The sequence below is a fragment of the Poecilia formosa genome, unplaced genomic scaffold, assembly GCF_000485575.1.
Source record: "Poecilia formosa unplaced genomic scaffold, Poecilia_formosa-5.1.2 Scaffold149, whole genome shotgun sequence".
Taxonomy (NCBI): Eukaryota; Metazoa; Chordata; class Actinopteri; order Cyprinodontiformes; family Poeciliidae; genus Poecilia; species Poecilia formosa.
The window spans coordinates 523153-541070 of record NW_006800088.1 but is presented as its reverse complement, the minus strand read 5'-3'; the positions used below and the strand labels follow the sequence as shown (position 1 = coordinate 541070).

At 40.3% G+C, this 17918-nt stretch overlaps 1 protein-coding gene across 3 annotated transcripts in view; it reads right to left on the bottom strand.

Moving 5' to 3' along the window:
• Positions 1–9043: 9043 nt before the first annotated feature.
• The window catches only part of gal3st3 (galactose-3-O-sulfotransferase 3), a 30519-nt gene continuing 21644 nt past the window's right edge, over positions 9044–17918 (bottom strand). For all 3 annotated transcript variants that reach the window (XM_007563588.2, XM_016677195.1, XM_007563587.2), the window contains 2 exons: positions 15567–15657; positions 9044–15077 (listed from right to left, as the gene is read on the bottom strand). In XM_007563588.2, the coding sequence (XP_007563650.2) occupies positions 13808–15077; positions 15567–15657 (1361 nt within the window). In that variant the 3' untranslated portion in view covers positions 9044–13807. The remainder of the gene's footprint in view (positions 15078–15566; positions 15658–17918) is intronic.

The window sequence follows — 17918 nt, the reverse complement described above, 5'->3', positions numbered from 1 at the left end:
AGTTCTCACTTTCAAAATAATTTTACTAACAAAGGTAAAATGGCAACGCATCATCAGATAAAACTGTCTTACACATTAAAACTTTGCACAATTATCTGATCTAACTCCAGCCCCCTTTTCATTATTAATATTGCACTAGTTAGTGTACAGCTTGTAGAACAGTGTAAACCACAACCAACCCCAAAAAAGCCTCACCACACAGCCATTCATATGTAAACTACTAAAGGTGAGAACACATCTTCGTGAAAATATCCAAATTGTGTCCAGTTAGTAATTTTCTATCACACAGCTGACATTAGCTTAGCCAGGCTAATGTGATCAGGCTAAAATGAAGCCAGTGAATGCTCTGTCAATAAAACCTGAGCATATTTCAGCACAGAGCAGCGGTGTGCTTGATTTGTAGCGTCTGTGAGTCCCAGTTCTGCTCCCGTGTGTTAATCAGTTCGCCTCAGCTGTTTCTCATTTCCCTCTAATTACTTCAAATGGCTGTTCCTCCCGCTCCGCTCTGCCCCTCTATTTAAGCTCCCGGATCTTCAGTGTTTGCCTCGGGATCTTTCTGTTTTCCTCGTCAGCTATTCTGTTTGTTTCACAAAACCAAGATGGCGGATTAAGCCGGGATTTTCCGCATATCCTGACTGAATTAAGCCTCGACTTGGTTTCACAAAAGCATTAGCTCATACGTTGCCATGACGACTTATCCTGCGCAGCTAGCATGCTCCAGACCAGGCTAACAGGAGAAGGTCGTTGTTGTTCTGAGTCGGACAGAGAGGCCTGGGGTTTATAAAACTGGCTGATAAAGAAAGGTGTTGAATATCAAGTCAAGGCAAAGGGACTTGGCTCTGTCCATGACTTCATTAGTACAAGAGTGAAATAAGGGAGCAGCCAGTTTCTAAGGCAGTAGTACTTACCAGTCTGCAAAATGTTCTTATATTTAACCTCTCGACCTGTTGCTGGTTCTCTTTGGTCCAGACTCGCTCTGTGTAAATATTGATGTTATAAAAATAAGTTATATGAATTAATCTGCTGTCAGATTAATTCAGTTGCAGTATTGACTTACAGTTCATTTAGAAGTTTAAAGTTGTTCATTTGAATAAGCAACTCCTTGAATGATGTGATTATGACATTTTTAGCTAAGAATAGTGGTTAGGAAACATACTAATGCATTGTTTGCCATGTTATTTGTCGCTTCTCTATTGTAGCGGCAGAGTTTCCTTTCATTAGTGTAAAATGCCAAAAAAAAGCGTGGACTTAAGCGTGGGTTGGCATAATGGCACAACTTAAAATTACAAAAAAATAAATTTACTTAATGGAAACGTGGTAGTTTTGAAAAACTTCCTGTTTTTCCATAAAATGTTTTTACGCTAGGAATTGGTGTTTTTTCCAGCTGTATCAAAATTTATGTATTTCTTAGAACTGCAACACTTTGCAGTGTTGCAGTTCATAACACGAGTTATGTGATCAACAGCCAGATGCTACTATCACCGAAAACCACGAAGAAGACGACAGGAAGTAGCAGGATGACGGTTCGTTTTTTTGTGGGGGTTTTTCCCCCCCAACAGTGATGCAAACCTCACCAGAGCTCTAACAGCATCGCAGAGCTCATAAAAAGCTGCGTGTCATTTAAACGTTTGAAATCCATATTTCTACAGTAAAATTACCGAGAACAGCTTCATCAAATCGCCGCCCAAACGCAGAAATAGCCGTGCCTCCTCTCGCCGTCATTTGGTCTTCGTGAAACGGATAAAACCAGGATGAACTGGTAAAGCCTGGTTTCATCTCCACTTATTTCTGAATTATGCTGTCGTGCAACAACACCCCTCTGGTTTTTGTTTGTAGTTGAATCTGCTCTGTTCATACTTTTTTCTAATTATTTAAACTTTTATCAAGTCAGGTTTGGAAAGATTAGTCTAAATGATAACCACAGCATCATTTTCAAAGGTTTTGTCAAACTCTAAAACAAATGTATGAACTTATGGTAAACTTAAGAGTATAAAAACTTTTGAATTTGAGGAATGTACTGAAAAATGTCTCAAATGTTTCCTGCTCATTATTTTGCCAAATAGCAAACAGTTTAACTTGTTTGCCACTGAAATTATATCTTAATTTCAATGAGAAAAACAAATGTTTATCATTTTTTTGTGTTTGTTGGCCTCTAGTTGAAACTCTGCATCTGTAGATGAAACAAGTAGGCCCACACAACTAGTAAGGGACGTGATTTAAAAGGTCGAATATATTAGAACTGCTCTCTGTTCCCCATCTGCCTGGTGGGAACATACAAAAAAAAAAAGATAATAATCAGCTGATGGTTTATCGGTCTGTCCCTCTGGTGAAAATCAGAAATCCTGATCGCAGTCCCGACCATCTGCCGTGGATGATCGGAGCTGACAGAAATCTGCCAGAGTTTGGTTTTGCTCTCGTCCTGGATTCTCTCATCACTTCCTCCCCTCGTCAGTCGACCTGCTGTCCAGACCCGTCGTCACTTGGCGCCCGCTTTGCATCCGAGGAGACGGGAACGTGAGTTTGCATTTCTGACTCCATCAACTATCGTCACAGGATTCAGCAAGGAAAGTGAGGCTTTCTGGGAACAGTTATGGGAACATATCTAAACATTTTGTTAAAAAAAAACAAAGTCAGTGTTATCAAAGGTCTTAGCAGTCTGCTGTTCCTTCACTCCAATATATCTTTTATTCTAGTTCATTTTCATGTGAGTTTTGCCCCATTGTTCCCCTTCTGTTATTTATTACCTTTTGTTCTGTCATGTTTACTTAGGGCTTCCCATTTCCCCGCGTTAATTTTATTTTATTTTGTAAGCTATATTCTTTTGCTCCACATTCTGTAAATTTCTCTCCCTTGTGGTTTTCATTAATATGTAACCGGTTTGCTTGACCTCATTTCCATTTTAGCCTCTAGCAATTTTCATTTAATAAATACTCCACTGGATCGTGATTCTGCCGGGCTCCCGTCTGGTTTTGGGTCCTAACCGGTCTGTGCCCAGAGAATCGTTACCTTAGTCACCTTCAAAAGGTAGAGTTTATAAATTATATGCAGAGAGCAAGGGAAAAAATGCATTTGTCAGTGATGGACGGACCTGAGTTGGGTTGCAAGTATCTACATTTACTCAGTTACATTTACTTCTTTGAGGGGAAACGAATGCTTTTAGGAGTATTTTTACTACGTTGTACTTTTTATTTTTATTTGAGGAAAAAGTATCACCAATTTCTGCAGACTCTACCCATTGCGAGTAACTTCTTTTCTTCTTGTTTTGACCGAAAATTCTCCAGACACACACAGGCAGTTTTTTGTACGGTATTGAAAGAAATTGATTTTTATTTTTTCTGTCGCCTGAGTTCATTTTGTAATTATACTGTCACTTATATGAATCATTTAAAAAAATTTTTCATCCTTAAAATACTGAAAACAATTCCGCATAACTTTATATTTTGGTCTGATTATGTAATATTTAAATATAAAATTATTGATGTTTTGATAAGTTTTCCAGTCACTTCATGGATGGCAGATTTTTTACTTTTGCTTGAGTAAAAAACACGATTTAAGTAGTGCTGCTCTTACTCCTGAGCGGGGCCAACCACAAACACATTTACAGACACACAATAAATATTAAAAACAGCATCAAATTGAAATCACAAGAGACCAAAACCAAGCAAGACAACTCTACAAAAAGATGAACAAACTCTTGTAAGCTCACAGAATGCAACATGGTGGATCTGAGCCCGAGGCTGCAGACGCTGCTCTGCGTCTGCGTGTGTCTGTGCATGCAGACATCTGGTGAGAAGCATCGAACCAGCAGAGGAAACACACCAGCGATTTATAGAGGAGCACATTGTGGAGGAGGTGGCTCTGTGTAGTGAGTCTGTAAAGAACAAGAAGACGAGCAGCACGTCTGCAGAGGAGCTACTGGAAATGTTGAGAGAGGAGCTTCCAAAGTGCCAAGGCTTTCCTCCTCACTGTGCTGCTGTTCAACACGAGAGGGGAGCCGTCCTTCACCAAGCTGGGCCAAGTGGAATAAAGAGCATGTTGCTATCCATGGTGCTGAATAAAGTTTGTTTTACATGAGTGTGTGTGCGTGCGTTTGTTTGTAATACCTTGTGGGGACGATTTTCCTGACACATACTATGTTGAGGGGACCATTTGCTCCTTGTGGGGACCGGAGCTTGGTCCCCACAAGAGGAACCCTGTTTTTGGGTCAGGGGTCAGAGTTAGAACTAAGGTGTGAATTGAGTTTTGGTTGGGGTTAGGGTTAGGTATCTGATGGTTAGGAAAATGGTAAAAGTTAGGTTTAGGCTGTAGAAATGAATGGAAGTCAATGGAAAGTCCTCACAAAGATAGCCACGCAAATGTGTGTGTGAGTGTGTGTGTGTGTGCACGATCCCCAAAGTGTGTTATAAACACAGTTGGGCAATCAGAGAGAAGGTTTCTACACTGACCTGGTCAGGCCTATCACAATAAACAATAAATCAATTCATCGCATGATGAATTAAAATGAGTTCAGCAAATTTAATTTGCATGATGTCTTTTTTTCTATCTTTTTTTTTTCTCTCTCTCTCTTTTTACATTTTTTTTTAACCTAAAACTGGATAATAAAAGTCTTTAGTTTGGTGCTTTGGTCTCAGACAGCCCTGTTTACAAAGACTGTTTCCGCTTGTTTTATTTTGGATATTTAAAATGTCTTCCAGTTCCAGTGTTAAATGTTCATTAAAATGTAAAGTTTATTGATCTTGGAGAATGTGTTCATTCATTATTGCCCCTTTACCGTTATAATGCTTGAAAATGGCCTCAAAGCAACAATATTATTGTTTATCGCGATAACTTCTGTGACAATTAATCGTCCAGTAAAATTAGTTATTGGGACAGGATTGGGTCTGGTTTTGCTGTAATGTCTTTCTGTTGTTTATATGTTTCATGTTTTGTGTATTTTGACAGCGGTATGTTTTCTCATACTGTTCAGTCAAACTCTGACATGGACATGTTGGTCATTATTACATTGTTTCCAATAGTCAATATAATTTTATTTATGCTTTAATCTACTGTGCTATCACTATACAACAATGCTATATAAGTTTATGCAGAAGTGCTGCCAATCGATTAAAAATATGAAATGGATTAATCACTCTACAGCAACAATTAATCACGATCAATTATTTGAAAGCTTGAAAATGTTTAAAAATAATGTTTTACCGTCTCAAACCAAACATTTCAGTTGACCAGGTTTTTGTAATCAGGAAGGTTTAAAGGAAGTCATTTAGTTTCAAACGTAATTTAGAAATGTTGACTCTAATCTGATTGTGTTTTGGTGGGAGGATAATTCATCACAGCAATAAGTAGGGTGCATTGTTTTTTACAGTGAAATTTGATGAAACACACCAGTCTGACTCTCCTCGCTAATTTTTTCATTCATGTTTGCATGTTGACCGCAGAACAAGACCATGTGGCGCACGTGCGCTGCTGCTGTGAACGAGGTAACCCTCAGTGGCAGAGAGGCTTTTAGGTCAAAATAGGGATTACAATTCATCTAATTATGTAATATTAGCACCTTAAAATGTTTAGATTAACGTCAACAGTTCTCATATTTACACACTGTAAAATTGTTTATGGGGGATTAACAAAAACTTTACACAAAAGTCGACAGTGGAAAGCTTAGAGACGAACCCTAAGGAGCTCCATTGCAATGTTCAGTTAGCACATCAAGTTCATGATATTCGAAAATTATTTCAAATTGTTGGAACCAGCCAATCAAAACACGCCTCTGTGCTCCTGGAAGTCGCTCAACTTGAAAACCTGCAGCTCTGCAGCACCAGCGGTCGACCTTTGACTGACTCATCTACATGATTCCTGCCTGAGAGAACTAAACTCACAACTGCAAACTGTCTTTTCAAGAGGGGACGGGAAAGCAAGAACAAAATGTAAATTTGGTGTCAGCGAGACCCGGGAGCTCAGCAGAGTGCTGACTCAGAGAACACCGGGACGAACTCCTAGTGTTGCAGATAAGCAGCAGCAGCTCCTCACCCTGCCAGCCATCTGTGATCCTGCGCTGCTCCAGCGGGCTGTGACTCACGGAAACACACTGGAACCTCTGGGCCGCCGTGACTCAGAGAGCCGGAGAGAGAGAGAGCTGGGCTCAAACGCTGAGGCGATGTTTGGAGGAGCTGAGGTAGAAATGAACATATCACAGCAGAAACACTTGATAGAGAAAAAAAATGTATTTTCCCAGAAAGGATGAGTTTCTTCCAGACTCACTCTGTGTGTATTAGATACATGATCTCCAGATTTTAGTGATGATTCAGTTAGCTTGATGTTTAGGCTTTTGTTTAAATAACTGGCCTTTCAGGATGCTCTTCCCAGATCTGATTTTCTTTGACTTCTCGTCTTTATTAAGCCACTGTTGACCGAAAAGCGGCAGCAGGCTTTGTGACAGACGCTTTCCAAACCAGCTTAAAAAAACCTGAAGTCTTTTTAAGGCCACTCCAGACATAAATCAATGCTTTAATGAGCCCACAGTCCTTCTCCACCTCCACAAATCCCTCTTACACTGAAACCACTTGGTATTTTTTACAGGAATGAAGAAGTAGCCTAAATATAAAAAACAGACACATTCTTCATTTAAATCAGACCGAAAAAATATATTTGCCAACACACGATTTGCTCGTGTTTCCTTTATTTACACCGATTTGTGCATCAATGATACATTTACTTATTGATTTATTTAATTCACGTCGCATGTTGACACAAACTTAAGTTTTGAATGAAAAGGAGTCTAGCTGTTCTCTCAAAGGTCAATTTGTTATAAGCAACTAACCATCAATCAACCATCTGGATTGTACATTATTTATATATAGCATATTATTTATGGCAAGATAACAACAAAAAATCATTTCAAGGAGGAAATTATTGCTGCAGAAAGAGATGGTGGTTCAGTGCAGGCGTTTATGAACCTTTTTCTTCATTCACCGATGTAACAAGCTGAATTTTCCCTGAGCTGGTCAATAAACTAGAGTTTTATAGATAAAACTCTATCTATAATAGCAATAGCTCTCTACCTGCCGATCATCATGTCCTGTGGAGGTGGAATAAATAGGACAATGAGGCGCATAGGGTATAAGAAATGTTTTAAATCTCATTGTTTCACTCTAATAATTCATGCCGCTTTGGGGACTTTGTTGTTGACTTAGTTTGGAGACACTGAGATCTCCTTGTGGGTTTCAAACACTATGACATCGTCGCTGTAACTGCACACGAAGAAACTCTGGTGTGTTTGAGACCTCAGTCGTGATAAATTCTGATGTTTTCAATATTTCCTGGTGGGAACCGACTATTCCCACTTTTCCTCTGGGCTGCCATGGACAGAAATGCTCGTCTTTGGACGCTTGTCTTCTCCTGTGAGGCTTTTTCACGCAGTCTAGACCAAAACAATCTGACAGTTTCACCCAGAGAGAGGCATTAAAGTTGTCGCAAAAGTAGGAAATCCTGGCACACATCGTTGCAGAAAGATCTTTAGACAGTTTCTTCTTGTAACTTCTGTCCACGCATTGAACTCAATATATGTCGTCCTCCAAATCCCAAGAAAGAAGATGGTGAAGAAGGAAGGACCACATACTCAGAAACCATCACTAAGGCTAACACATTAGCTGATGGTAACGTAAGGGATGTTTCAAGACGGTTATCAGGGATCCAACTCTGAACATAAGGGCTATAATACATAAAAAAGGATTCAAACATGGGAGCAGGTTCTGTAATGATGTATTTTGTAAACCTTGGCGTGAGATTTTCCTGAAGCGCCTGTGACTGGTGGGGATGTTTGCTAGCAGCACATTCCTGCTGCCCTGTTGTGAATGTTGTGTTTAGTGAGGCAGGCGAGTCAACTGGGAACAACATGGTGAGTTGTGACGAATTTAGCATAGAAAGCCTTTTTGTCTTGGCACAAGGAGAGCAGGAAATGCAGCAGGAGAATCCAGGGAGGAACGATGACAACAAGGAAGCCTGAATACCGAGGAGTGACACCTGATCACAGGAATACTGGACAGCTGCAGGAAAACACAGAGCCGAGAGCAGAGAGAAGATGACTGACTATTACAAAAGGAACTACAAAGTGAGCTGGGAAGACTTGAAATGTGAGCCAAAACTCAGATTCATAGAGAACAAAAGACAGGTGCATAGCATTCAGCTTCTATGCACCACAAATCTGGAACAAACTTCTAAGGGACTGTGTCCAAGTGAAACAGACAGGCTTCACGGTGGTGTGGACAGAAATGTGGACTGGTGAGAATTCACCTTAAATAGCTGCAGATCGGCAATAAATACGGACTCTGCATCTTTACGCCTTCTTTAAACTGCAGCTGAGATTTTTTTTTTCTTTAAAAATTGATGCGATCCGAGCTAGAGAAGTAAAAACTTGATAATGAAACTTCCTCGTCTACTTTTCTACATCACGGCTTGTTATTCGTCCCCTTTTGTCTGTTTCCACACTCTAATTAAGCCACTAATAACTGCAATTTCTCTTAAAATGCCATGGCAGCAGTGAAGTGGTGGTGGAGTGGGGGGGGGGGAAGAGTGATGAAGCACAGCGTCTGAAGGACCTCCTAAGAACAGGCACAGCCATGGCAACAAGTGACCTGCAGCAAGCCGTTAAATGGCAACACGCCGCCATGACCGCTTCAGTCACATCAAACACACTGCTGCGTTTCTCGTTTTTCCTTTCTGTTTTTTTTTTTTTCTTTACTTTCCCAGAAGCAATTTGTTCCAGGATTTTTAGTCGGGCATGCAGAATGGAGGTAATTTCAAAGAGAGCGATTACGGGCCGAATTGCTCTGATCCCTCGGGGGAAAGAGAAAACGCTCAGAAGCCGTCTGTTAAAGTGAGCGACTCTTATTGTGCGGTACGGACCGCCGCGGCTCAAGTGTGTATGTGTGTGTGTGTGTGTGTGTGCTACGGCTTGATGTGCCGAATGATTCAAGTCGGTGCGCTTCTGAACACATCTGCGAAGGAGAGGACATTTTTCAGACTCAAAAACAGTCTCTCACAGACGAGGTGAAATCGTTCTCGCTTTATTCATTACATTCACAATCCATCACCGCGAAGCTTTGGAGCTCTGATTGTCTCCTGGTTTTTCTTTTTGTTTTTTGTTTTTTTTTTCCAGAACCCCGTCATTCATTCACACTTTTTTCACCAAATCAGAAAATATATATATATATACGTATATCTTAATTCACAGATAAATCCTAGAAAACAGGAAATGGGGAGAAAGAAAAACAGTGTTCAGATCAAAGCTAAAATGGACGACCTGGTCAGCAGAATAACATGTTCTATAAAACCCTTCGCTTTTAGTCTGATTCCCTGTTTTACTAAACACAAACATATCCTGTTACCGAAGGTTCATATGAATAAAAATAAGAGTTGCTGATGGGAATGTGAAATTTTACTGTAGATATTTTTATAGTACTTTTCACATTTAAAAAAAAAAACAAAAAAAAAACAGAGGAACACAACATCATGACTATTACATGTTTCCACTAAAAAGAAAAGAAAAGAAAAAACAAGGGCTGCAAATGCCTCTTTCAGACAATAGAGCACTTACAGCAAATCACTTATAAAAGAATAACTAATACAGGAAAAAAAAAAACCTGACACATTTTTAATCTGAATCCTAGTTAGACAAGAAACATTTCCACACGTCGGCTTTGATCCGATTCATTTACCTTCATGTCTATATAAATTACGCTGGACAGATGGCAGAAAATCTGATTCAGTGGTTCAGCTTTAAACCCTTTACACAAATGATGCGATTACCCAAAAACATCACAGTTTCATACAAAACCCAAAGGACCAAAAATGTTCAAAATTACTTCAATTTCACATTATGAAATGACAATCTACAAAAAAACCCCCCCCAAAAAACAAAACATAAAATCATATTTTAATTGTAAAATGTACCTTTCCCCCAAAGCCAGTACACAATAAGTTAAGCTACCAACTTTATGGTTCGCTTTAAAAGGCTCATATCATAATTTTGACAACAAATCCAACAGGAAAGTAGCGATGATCAAGTTTCTAGATCAAACTGCAGCTCATAACATATTTATGTCATAATTTATCCACTTGGGGTAACAAAGTCACAGATTGGAGACCTAACAAACCAGCAACCCTGCCAGGGTTTAAAAGCAAATTCTGATTAGCCCAGTCGGCCTGTAATTTGCCGCAGTAGCAAATCCCCTTGTGTGATTGCAGAGAATTAAATTCTGGCCGTATTCAGACCTGCTCCAGCTCTGAACAACACTGGTTTGATGCACAAATGCATCATCTCTCGCTTTTTTCTACAAGCTGTGTGACTAGATTAGTCTGCTTGTTATTTGTGAGCTGGACAGTGGTTGTGTAAAAAACATTACTCTTGTGAAAGGAAGCAGCTAAAAGTCTCAGTTATCTACACATAATCACTTAGTGTGCTTTTTTTTTTTAAGGGTTTGACCACGCTGCACTAACGTAGCTGTGTACTGAATAAACTGAGTGTTACACCACTCACACTCTGCAGGTCCCTCTGCAACTAGTTTTCACACAACATAGAGCTTGGTCCTACAAATTAACTTCAAGTTTACATCAACCACACTGGAATTTGGAAGGAAAGTCAGAAAAATGACTATCATTCATTTGGCTCAGACACTGAAAAAAAATTGTCGCTTCTCTTGTGTGAAGATACAAAGGAAACCTCGTTAAAACTACACATAGTTTTATATTTATGTTATTTGAGTAACTTTATACAAATAACACCCAATTGTAGTTAATTTATGTTTTCTGAACATGATGACTCTTGCCCATTAAAGTACAATAGTCTGTATTTCAAAGCTTAGTCCTGTTTCCAAATGTCTTCACAAGACTTAAGTGTTACACACACACCAAACTGTCACGTTTGAGTACTTTCAAAGCATCACGGTATATTTTATCATCCCAATGAATAGACGCAATTAGCACAACATGTTTTCACACAAACTCATTCAAATACAACAGAAAAATCACTATTAGCTGTTTTAAAAGGTAAGTCCTTGTCTTCATTTTCCACAAACATTTAAGAACATATGCAAAGATGAGATTATCCTATAATGCATCTTTGGTGGGGGTTTGTAAAATGAAACAGACCCATTGTTGCTCTATTAGTGTTATGCACCTTCAAGAAATATAACATGTCTCTTCAAATGTAAAATTACTTCAAATAAAACAAACAAACAAAAAACAATATGCATTGCAAAACTTTAAAAATGTGGTCACCTGGTACATTCAAGCTCAACTTGACTTTTAAATATTCACACCCTTCTGAAAACATAAATTATAATGCTTTGTTTATGTTCGTGTAACTGTTTGTGTGCTTTCTTTGTTATACGCCAAGTAATAGAGTCAAACAAAAAATGAAGCATCGGGTGATTGGGCTCGTTGGAGCTTCAGAAGTGATCCGTACAGAATGAATATTTCATATTGCTGCCCTACGTCTTATTCCATCTGCGCTGCCTTAAGAGGTTTGCAGCAGACACAATGATAATGCGATGGAAATGCAACCTTTCCTCACTACAAACAAAAGGCAAAAATACAACACAGCACTGGGAATACTAGATCCCTGATAATAAATAAGAGATAGTGTAGATTTAATGAACTCACACAAAATATGTTTTTTGCCCTGTTTACATAGGATTAAACCAGTGTGGTAATTTGCCCAAACACCTTTTGAGCTGTTTGTTCTGCGGCTGCATTGCATTTCTCAATGTTTAAATGCCTGTCCATTCCTTCATTTACAGCTAAGCCCAAAAATATTCCTACCAGCAAGTTCCTTTTGAAACTTTGGAGCTAGCCAGCCTGAGTCCCAACTCAAACCTGATGGAGAATCATTGGAGGAAGCTAAAGATTTGGGTGATGGCAAGGAGGCCTTCCGACCTGCAAGACACCGAAAGGAAACGGCCAAAATACCAGCGAGGGATCAACAACTTTAGGAAGGGTTTACTAACTGTCATACCAAAAAAAAAAAAGCTTCTATATTGTTTGATAACTTGTCATTGTGTAATTAATTTCTTATTATTTTCTCAAGGTTGACACACCTATAACATTGTTACCTTCAATCTTTCATTTTTTTTCATCAGAAACAAACTACTTGTTGCGGGAATGAATCGTTTTGGGCTTAACTTTTTGTCCTCATAGCTTACAGTGTTTAAAAAAAACATCCACCACACAAACCTAAATGGCTCAAAGCTGGTTTCATGGTAGTACACATTAGTCTAATATTTCTTACAATCATGTTTGCCATAGTGACACAAACACACACACAACACCCACACACACACACACACACACAGACTCCCCATACAGACTCAAAATACCAGCCACACTGTTGCTCCTCTTTCAACATGAGGCAGAGTCATTTCCCGACTCACATGTGCAACCCTTAAGTAATCTCTAAAACAAGCTCCTTATAACTTAGCATTTAAGTTACATTAATGGCTCCTCTTGCCATGATGTAAATAAAATTACAGCTTAAATATGAGCAGACAACAGTTCAAGTGGATACGGTTTGACAGTTCACCGGCCGACCTGTCTTACCAGGCTTTAAGTCTACCTTCTCTCTTGATTTCCACTCCTATATTTCAGATCCAGTTCAGAATGAGCAGCTTTTCACTGGTCGAGCAATGAAAATGTACAAGTGTGTAACCTTAGAGCTTTTGCCATAGGCTGTGTCTTCACGTCTTCGCCCCACGTTGTTCGTACGTAGGCTTCGGTTGGGGCAAAGATGTTCTGGCTTGATTGAAGAATCCATGGCTTTAATATCAAAAGATTATGAATCTTATTGCAATAGCAGCCATGTTCACACGTCAGTCTCCGCTGCTGAAGCCTTCACTTCCACAGGGCGCGTTTGAAAGACGAGGTGGCCAGTGGCATTTAGGGCAAACGCAGATCTGGACAGCACTAAACCAAGACGTTGGTGCTTCTGTGCAGATGTAGGGTATAACAGCAAGGGCGCCTGGCTGAGAAATGGAGAAAAGTATTCCAGGGGGAGGCAAGAGAGGTCAAAGGTTAAGGAGGCACAGATTTTACACTGTATCTGGGCTCTGTCTGTGTGAGTCATAACAATAATGGGTGGTCAAAACTCAGCATCCAGACATCTATGTAATGTCTGCGTGACTCTGCCATTTCTCTGGTCTCTCTCTTTGCTGCTTTAAGTTCTGGACTTTATAAATAAGAAAGGTTAAGAAGGTGAACTCAGTGTGGGTCTTTGAAAGCCTGACAGTTGATCCACAAGTGTCATTGTGTGTCCGAAGGACTTTAAGCAACATGCTAATTAGAAAGCAAGGAAACCAGAGCTGAAGAAAGAGAAAATAAAGGAAAGTAATCGGATACAGAACTAGTCTGGTGCACACAAAGTACACTCTGTGCCTTACAATGGAGCAGATTATTAGTACCTTGTCATTGGTTCCAGGACTTACATCAACTGGTTTCCTTCAAACAACCACTTTCACCTGAAGCCACAGAGTCTAGCTCCAGTTTAGTCCTTGTTTTTTGGTTTTCCATCACTTTTACTGTTCCACACACCAAAGGAGAATGTGGTTGAAGTCCAGACGTGGTTAATCCTTTGTCTTTCATCAGTCATAATTAAAAAGGGTTTTCAGAGAGAAAAGGTGGCCCAGTTTACTTGCTTTCCTAAATACAAATTTGACTCCCAAAGGGTTTCATGAACTGACCATCATAGTCTTTTTTGGATCAGGATGAGTCGAAGTGTGCAGTCTGCTGGGCTCTGATGAGATTTTCACATTTTGCTTGAGAATTAAAGCCCTAGCTTTGTAGTTCCTTCACTTTGCTTCGCGGTAGATTTGGACTCTGTTCCTGAATCTGGGCGCTGAGCAACAGAGGGCGCCGGTTGGCTGCGGTGGACCTGAGAATGCCGAGGCAGGGTTGTGCGCATGTGATGTTGGAGGGTGTGTGACTTTTGTGGAGGGCGACTCTGAAAACTTTGACGATGTCGCAAGGACTGGGAATGTAGAAGGATGCGCGTGTATGAGACCTCTGGCATGATGTACTTGAGGCAGTGCTCCTGTGCCTCATGGCTTATATTTACCGGGAGGTCGTAGCCGACGATGTCGACTTTGTCGCTTGGCTGCCAGGGACGGAGATCCTTGTTCTTGATCTCTGCAGCTGGGCGTGGAAGTGGCATTTTCCCACCAAAGCAACTTCTCATTAGCCTCTCTTGGGCCTGTCGAAGAAGTTGGACCTCCTTCGCCACACAGTCTAGACCCAAATCTGACAGTTTGAGCCAGAATGAAGCATTAAAGTACTCATAAAGGTATGCATCTATGGAATTCCAGGCACGGATCTTTTCAGGAAGACCTGGAGACAATCTCTTCTTGGAACTTTCCGTCCGCATGTTCAGCTTGACATACAGGATGTCCTCCAAATCCCAAGAGAGAAGATGGCGAAGAAGAATAAGTGATTCATCAAAGTATTCGGAAATCATTACTAGGGAGAACACTTTTTCAACCTCCGCAACAAAGTCATGTGCATAAGCCAAGTCTTTTGATGGACGATCTTTGTCTCCACCCAGGTCGAAGGTCAAGGTGTTGCGTGCGTACATGGACTCTACCTCTTGTGGCCTGTAGTAACGTGACGGCTCTGCCAAGAACGCTTCCAAAGAGCCATTTGGGACTCTCCTGAAGCTCATACAGTGTCGGCTGTAGTATGTAAACAAGGATTCAAACATGGAGGCTGGTTCTCTCAAGATTGTAATATATATTGTGTCATTTGGCATCAAGCGCTGCAATGCCGTCTTGTTGAAGCGCATGTGGTTGGTGATCAGGTTTGGTCGCAGTGTGTGCAGATGGACGAAGTGAGAGGAGAAGGTACGTGGGTAACAGAACTGATGACCGCATGCTTGGACCGGCAACGCCACCATCAGGTTGTTGCGCTCTGCAAAACGAAACAGGATGTTCTGCATGGTGGTGCTGGCCGTTTTGTGGGTCTTCAGGAAGACAATGTGGGTGTGTTTCGGCTTTGTCCCTGGGGACTGGTGAGAGCAGCCAAAGCGGAAGGCCTCCATGTTCCTGAAGGAAAAGGAAATGCAATTAGTCTCAAAGCTAGCAATTCCAACCAAAAACAATTGACTTTGGAGACATAATTCCACAACAACTGGAGAGAATAAGAGAGAACAGCAAGGGTGTGAAAAAAAGTGCAAAAATTAGAAAAATAAGTCATTGTTGCTAGCTTTCTGCAATCCTGTTTAAAATTTTATGAAATCTTAAATTCTACAGTTCAGCATAAAAATTCACCTTTTCACCAAACACACTTGCAGGACAATTTTTAAAAAATCAGTGCAGTCATACTCTGTAGTTTCTTTATACCACAAAAATATATGATCACAGATTTTTAGATGTTATATGTTCAAAGTCATCGTTTGATGGCTGTTGAAGCAAAACCTATACTTCACACTTTAGCGACTGGCATAGAACGTTTTTAACATACGCTTTAACACAGGTAGCTGGTCTACATTGTTTATTTTTTCACATATTGTTGGTTTGTTCTTCAGTCCTCACCAGGTGAAGTGGCCCCCATGGTGCAGCAGAAGACTGACAGTACAGATGACAATGAGGGCCAGAAATATCTTCTTCTGCCACTTCATTTGGCCTGTGGAAGAAAGGGAGGGCCAGTCAGAAGATTGACAACAAAAGCAAAGGAAGTGCAGGAGAGAGGTGAAAATTATAGCAAGTAGAGGTGATAATAAGGCAAACAACATGCCAAGTTTAAAAAGGTTGAGGCTAAAAATAGAAAGAGGACTGGGAAGAAAAGACCAAATTGGAAGAGAGACATAAACAGTCAGATACGCATTAGTTTAGCAGGAGTCATTAGCAGAAAAGTAATGTGATCTGGCTTTGTTTACTCAGCATTAATTTGCTGAATTATACCATAATTACATCCAAAAGCAATAACTGTCACATTTACTGTTACAACCTCTGGCCTCTTATCGGTCAGATCCTAGAAAGATGGATCCATACACCAGGTTCCGAAGTCAAAGACTGGAGAGAACATGGATGGAGAAACTTTATGCCGCTTGATTTATGCAGCTGTAATGCTAAGACACCAATGGAACCTTGGAAGATATCCAAACCTTTCCTTACAGCCTTTCACCTGCATAACAATGACTAATGTTCTCTTCTTGATTACGCTGTCCTGCCACCATCATCGTCAGCTGATTACAGTAGCTCACCTTACATCTTGTGTATGGCACTGGGGTTCATACACTGTAAAAAAACCACACAAAAAAACCCTATAGAATTTACCCCCAAATAAACTCAGGTAAGAATTTACAACAATCTGGCTGGGTAAATTTAGCCAAATAATTTTTTCAGTAAAGATTATCTCAAGTCAACAGCTTTGAAATAGCAAAATCTACCCAACATTCCAGAGTACATTTTTATACTAATACCTTTAAAATTTGTGTAATAATATTGCTTATTTGGTTTCATAAGTGTACCTAATAGTTAATCAAGTTAACCCCCAGAAATGGATTTCCAAACAATAAAAATCAGACCAACCTTCATTTAATGAACCACATGCTCAACAAATAAAGTACAAAATGTGTGCTCAATTTCAAGGAGCTTGAACTACGCCACATGTTAGTAAACAAAATAATTGTAAAGATAAATATCTCTTCAACAGTTTTTTTTTCCACACTGCTACCCAACAGGGCTGCAAAATCATTGGCAATCAAAAATCTAATTACCATTTGTCAGGTGCAACATGCTTTGGTTCGGCTTCCACACGGGACTCTTTTTCCCTNATTTTAAGGAGCTGGCAAGTTTACTTTGTAAAACTTCAAAGAACAATATTCATAGTTAGATTGTTTTGTTACCATAGCAACAATCTGATGCTGTGAGTTTAATCTTTGAATTTACAAATCCAATTTAGAAAAATGTGATTATAACATTACTTTTTAGGCTGGCCAATTAAACTACTCTCTTCTCCCATACTTCACTAAATCTAACAGAGAATCTGTTAGAGGTGCTGATATTTTTAGGAACAAAAGGGGCCCCTAAGTCAGATTCTGCTCCAGGCCTCATACAGCCTTGGACCGGCCCTGCATGATGAGGTGATCTGCTGCACTACGCAGAAATGTGCAACAAACGGGAGATTTAATTCAATGCTGCTAATGTGGCTTTAGTAGCTCTTCCATTTCGTGTCTGTTGAGTTTTTAATAAGCGTCACAGAGACTATTCTGGTTGGTCGAGTTTATGGGACGAGTTTCTCGCGTATTAACTCTAAGTAGATGACGCATCTGATATGGTTTGATGCATCTGTAACCGGAAAAATGATACTAAAAATAACATAAAATCTGCGTGATGCGTGACTCCGAGGAGAGCGCGAAAGCTCCTCACCGGGCTGAACCTGCATGATCAGGTTAGCGCTGCTCGTTATCCACAAACGCTCCGACCAACCGGGACCACAGACATAAACTTTACAGGGAAGACAGACACAGAGCCACACGCTGGGCAGCGTGTTGAGATGTAAACGCCCCATATAATTGTTCGTTCACAAAGATAAATCGTTCTCAACGCTCCACAACGCGCCTCTGAATTCGCTACAAGTTATTCCTGCGGTTCACATAGAGCTGCGCAACCAGAGCTAACGCAGAGGGTTTTAAACTCTTACCTAGAGTTCTCCAAAGGATCATAATTCCTCACAGTAAGTCGATGTAAATATCCATACAGGTCAGCCTCTGTCCAGTTTGAGTGAAAGGAGGCGGCAGCGAGCGATCCCGCTGAGGTAAAGCAGCGGCAGCGCGCGAGGCAAAGCGCAGAGGCAAAGCGCAGAGGCGCCAGCTGTGTGATTGGTTCACGCGCTGTCGGCTTTTAAATGCATAAACTATAAACCTATCTATTACAAACCTA